Source organism: Solanum tuberosum, unplaced genomic scaffold (genome assembly GCF_000226075.1).
Source record: "Solanum tuberosum cultivar DM 1-3 516 R44 unplaced genomic scaffold, SolTub_3.0 scf00262, whole genome shotgun sequence".
In the NCBI taxonomy this organism is placed as follows: domain Eukaryota; kingdom Viridiplantae; phylum Streptophyta; class Magnoliopsida; order Solanales; family Solanaceae; genus Solanum; species Solanum tuberosum.
In genome coordinates, this window is record NW_006239186.1 from 395,832 (window position 1) to 400,780 (window position 4,949).

Genomic DNA, 4,949 nt, shown 5'->3' on the forward strand with positions numbered 1-4,949 from the left:
ATGAAAAAAAAGGAGAGAGGAGGGGGGGGGGGGGGGGGGAGTGGGACAAGGTAGGCAGGCAGGGCATGTGAAAGAGAGAGATGATGAAATGGATTAGACATAGAATGTGAGTCTGTCCCACCATTTTCCATAGACAATCTAACCATATAAAATATGACCCCCATTATATTGATTGGATTTTTCTAATCTTAACACTTCCCTCTTTCCATGTGATGTTGCTGTAAACGGTCCCATCTATTGTCCTATTTTAAACCCCTTTATTAGTTTCCTTCTCCTGCCTGCACCTTCCTCTTTACACCTTCTCCAACTTCTTTTTTTCCCATGAGAAAGCACATTGGGACCCCCTCCTTCCTTTACCGATAATCATGGCCGTCCAATTTCTCTCCCGGATCAACGACATTTGGAGCTCAGTTTCCCTAAAAATCTACCCACAGTCCAAGTGTACATACTTTAGAACCCCCTTTTTACACCAGCCACCAAAGAATTAAACTAACCTAAAAATATTATCTTGGCATGACCAAAGGGATTATTATAAAACAATTCACCAACTGCATTATATAGGAATCAATTCCAGCAACCGCCCTAAAAGTTTAGCTTTATGTGAGGGTTATAAATACGCTATGTGTTGTTCTGTCTTTAACAATAATAAATACTAACAATGTAAAAATCAACCGGCAAACTGACCATAATTCAAGCCGCACCAAAAGGGTGTCAATAACAAATGTAAGAAGTATATGAAAAGAACATAGTACCAATAAAGAGAAGATAAATTTAAGAGACAAGTTGCACACTTTGTAATTAAGGCTTGGCCATTACAAGAAAAACAAACCTTTGAATATACAATATCAACCGATGCCTAGGATGGGGAAAAAAGGGGGGTGGGGGTGCAAGCACTATCTATTATCACTCACTTACAAAGCTTCACATGGTGAAACAAAAACATTAAAAAAAAAAAAAAAAAAAGAGGAGAAAAAATAAACAAACAAGGATACTCCCTAAAAACCGCATCCATGCCATGTGTTATATAGTTTAGAATAAATTCAACTTTCTTTTTTCTTCTTTTCTTTTTCTAATAATTGAAAACAATATAGTATAAGGTTAAAGTTGGGGTATACCGAGTGTGTGATTGTTTGTTGGTTTCTTTGAAGGAAATGAGTTGGTTTTCCACATTTGACAGTTGGGAAAAATCCAAACAACCACCTGCAGGAAGCATCATAGGTACGATAATGTCAGGAAAAAAAGATTAGTGAATAAAAGCAAGAACTTCAAGGCAGCTAAGAGAAAAATGGACTTAAAGTAGCACTAATGATCATCACGTGTAATCCAGTCAGTTAATGAGATAGTAGTAAACCTAACAACAAAGACACTTCTGATGGATGATGGACCAGCAAAGCAGTGCATCAATGCCATTCATATCCAAAGACAAAATAATAAAAGTTGAGAATCATGCCCCTACTCAAGGACCAAAATTTTTATCACAACTCAGTATGGCCCATTGCAAGCATTTGGATGTCTAGCGTGTTTCACTACAGAGAGGAGGAAAATGAACTGCTTTAAGGTTGGACAGTTAGGATTTCTAATTATAGTCCATCAACTTCTACTCAATGGCAAATGACTTGGTCTTGATGATAGTCTACAATCTACTAGTCTAAGGAAAATAGTATCATTTGAATGTATGAAAATGACTAGGCCTAGGACTCATATCAAAAACTCAACATCTCATGCTCCCCCCTTACTTTTAAAATGATTAGGTAAAAAAAATACAGTTTTTACAAAATCATTACTTTTTTTGAGTAAAAGAAGCCCAAAATACTATCTTGTTTCTCTTTTGGAGGGGAAGGGTGGTCAAGAACTATAATGAGTATGAGCCACTAGACAAAGAAGTTTAATATCTTAAACTAGATGATTTATGTTTCAACTTGATCTTCTGATTTGCGAAAAAATGTGTACTTCAACACATTGTTAGGCATATTAGTTCCCACTCCTCTTCCCCTAGCGAAGAGAACACTGGGGGACTCACCTTCTTACTCTCTCGAGCAAGTGACTGCACCTTCATTCACTACAGACCCAAATTAATGAGAAAATGACTTGTTAAGGGGATTTAGATCAAGCATGTGAGCATGGGCATTCTTATCTTGAAAAATGGAAGGTAAATTAAGGAAATAGTACAACATTAACATGTCAAATTGGAATGTTGTTGACCGGTAAACGGTAGGAACCATTAATGCCATGTGGAATAAGTTAATAAAGAATCGAAGTGCCAAGTAAATACGAGTTCTACATAATTAAAGATGTCATGTAAAAAATTACCTTTTGTTGGCGGGGTTAGTTGCTTTGCTAATTACTCCATGTCCTTGTGAAAATGCTCTTTAGCCTATTGCCTGAGAGTCTTTGCAAGGCCTTTTTTGCCCCGGCAACCTCCGCCTCCACCAGCTTCTGCAAATGGCCGTATGCTCCGGCCTCCACTAGTCGCTTCCGACAACCCTGGCTCCCTCCTGCCATGATTGCCGCCACCACTGCCACTGGGAACTTCTTCGAAATCGCATCGTTCTTGGCATCCAACATTTGGACCAACTTCATCACACTCTTCTCATCCTTAACCAATTCCTTCCTATTCGACTTCACAGCCAACAGTGAAACTAACGCATTAGCTGCCACCTCTTGCAGCCCATCTGGTTTAGCTGATTCCATAAGCTTCACCAAAGACCCCATGCACCCAGCAATAGCCCTCTTCTTTTCTTCGCTGGTTGTTACATTTGCAAGCAATGAGGCGGAAATGTATTGTAACATTAAGCTACCATGCTTTATAAGCTCGGCCAACTGAATAGTAAACGTGGTATATGATGAAAGAATCCTTGACGCACAATCAGAAGAAGATAACGAATGAATTGCCCGTAAAACATATTCTAATGTATCAGAACTTGATGATTCATGAAGCAAATGAACCAATCTCTGCAACCCCTTTTCTTGAATTAACAAATCCCGATAGTACTCACCAGATGAAGCAAGAATCGCAATGCAATTTGCCGCCTTTTCTTGTGCTGATGGTTTGCCTGAAACCATTAACTGTAAAAGAACAGGAATTGCACCTTCTTCCGCTAACGCAATTCGAACATCTTCATTTGTGGAAACATTCTTGATAGCCCCAACACCATGAAGTTGTGCAGCAACCGAACCAGATTTACATAAGTCCAGAAGTACAGGGACACCACCATAAGCTGAGATTGCCCAAGCATTATCAGGGTCATTTGTGATGCATTCCACTGCCAAGACAGCTCTTTCCTTCATCGTAACCGAACCAGACTCAATGATTCTCAGTAAAGGACCCAAAGCACCCTCTTCAAACACGCATTTCCTTGCCTGTTCGCTCATGGAAATAAGCATTGACACAGCAAGAACTGCCTGTTCACGTATAGAAGGATCCGTATTAAGGTCAAGTAAATTAATCAAGTACCCAACTTGTCCTTCTTTTGCAACCAGACCAGCTGATTTTTCATCCTCAGAGAGCAGCTGAATCAACGATTCCAAAGCCTTTCTCTTGAACTCAACTCCGCCGATCTGAATTCTAGTAAACACATCTCTAATATAAAGGACTAAATCGTCTTTGGTAGAGTTAGACGAAGGGTGAGAGAGAACAATAGCAGTAGACTGACGTAGCACACCGGAACGGCAAAGAAGGTCGAGATGATGGATCTGCTTAGACAACCACCCAGAAGCCATATCAAGGTCCGACTGCATCAGTAGCTTACCCGGAGTCTTCGCCGGGTCAGAACACTCCTCACATAGAGTCTGAACACGAAGCAAAGTGGAAAGAAGATTAGGCAGCAAGGTCGGAAGCAGCTCATTTTCCGACCAGTGAGGAGAATCAGATATTTCCGTCAAAAGCGACTTAACAGTAGCAAGCTTCGACCGGAGCACCTGCCAGCGAGAAGTAAAAGACTTGACAGAAAGAGAAAATGGTAGTAAATGAGAGAGAAGCTGGTTGATTTGGTCTAGGGTTTGTGCCTTAGACGGCTGCTGAGCTGGTGGTTCGCCGGTACGATGCATTTTCTTTGAAAAAAACTCAATTGGGTGTCAATGATTTCCAGTCCCCGGAACTAATACCGGGAAAAACTAAGAAAACATATGAACTGCAAGAGAGGGAGCAAAACTATGGGGTTTGGAGAAATTGAAGATTATGGGAAAGAGGGAAATTGGGGAGAGTGATAAATTGCGTAGAGGGGAAGATAAAGGAGAGAGAGAAAATGGTGATAAAGCAATGGAGAGAAGTGGGGTTTTAGGGAGAAACAGAGAGTGGTGTTCTCGGTTCGGTTGGTAGTTGGACGTGGGCTATGAACCGGGGAAGACGGTGACAACTGAACAACAATCTATCGTGACTCATTATACCTTTATTTACCGCTTTAATAAATATACTAATGTATTTAGCTGCTCATTCGGAGGAAAGCGTTCTCTACGGGCCAAATTTTTTGATATATATATATTTATTTATTTATTGAAGCTGATCAGATTATGATTAGTAATTTAACGAAATCAAAATTTTAATATCAAATCATAGAAAATTAATTTGATAGGATATAATAATTCTAAAAACCGGGAATTAAACTTTTCAATTCCGTATTAACCCCTACTCCGGTTTCAATCAAACACAAGTAAGGAAAAGAGAGAGAAAAGGGTATATATGAATTATTACTCCATTCGTTTCACAAAGAATGACCTCCTATCTTTTTTAGTCAGTTTAAAAAAGAATGATCTCTTTCCTTTTTTGGTAACATTTTACTTTTTGCTTTCCACGTGGCATGTTTAAGACCACAAGATTAAGGGCAATTTTGTACATTTGACATAACTTTAATTTAGGACCACAAGATTTAAAAGTCTTCTTTATTTACTTAAACTCCGTGCCAAGTCAAACCAGGTCATTCTTTGTGAAACGGAGGGAGTACTATTTTTAG

The 4,949-nt window shown here is 39.4% G+C and overlaps 1 protein-coding gene across 1 annotated transcript; it reads right to left on the reverse strand.

Annotated features, from left to right (window-relative positions):
* Nucleotides 1-746: 746 nt before the first annotated feature.
* Nucleotides 747-4,400, reverse strand: LOC102579348 (importin subunit alpha-3). Its single transcript, XM_006357905.2, has 2 exons — nucleotides 2,311-4,400; nucleotides 747-1,200 (listed from the first exon to the last, which is right to left on the reverse strand). The coding sequence occupies exon 1, from the start codon at nucleotides 4,045-4,047 to the stop codon at nucleotides 2,338-2,340; it is 1,710 nt and encodes a 569-aa protein (XP_006357967.1). The 5' UTR covers nucleotides 4,048-4,400; the 3' UTR covers nucleotides 747-1,200; nucleotides 2,311-2,337.
* Nucleotides 4,401-4,949: the final 549 nt, after the last annotated feature.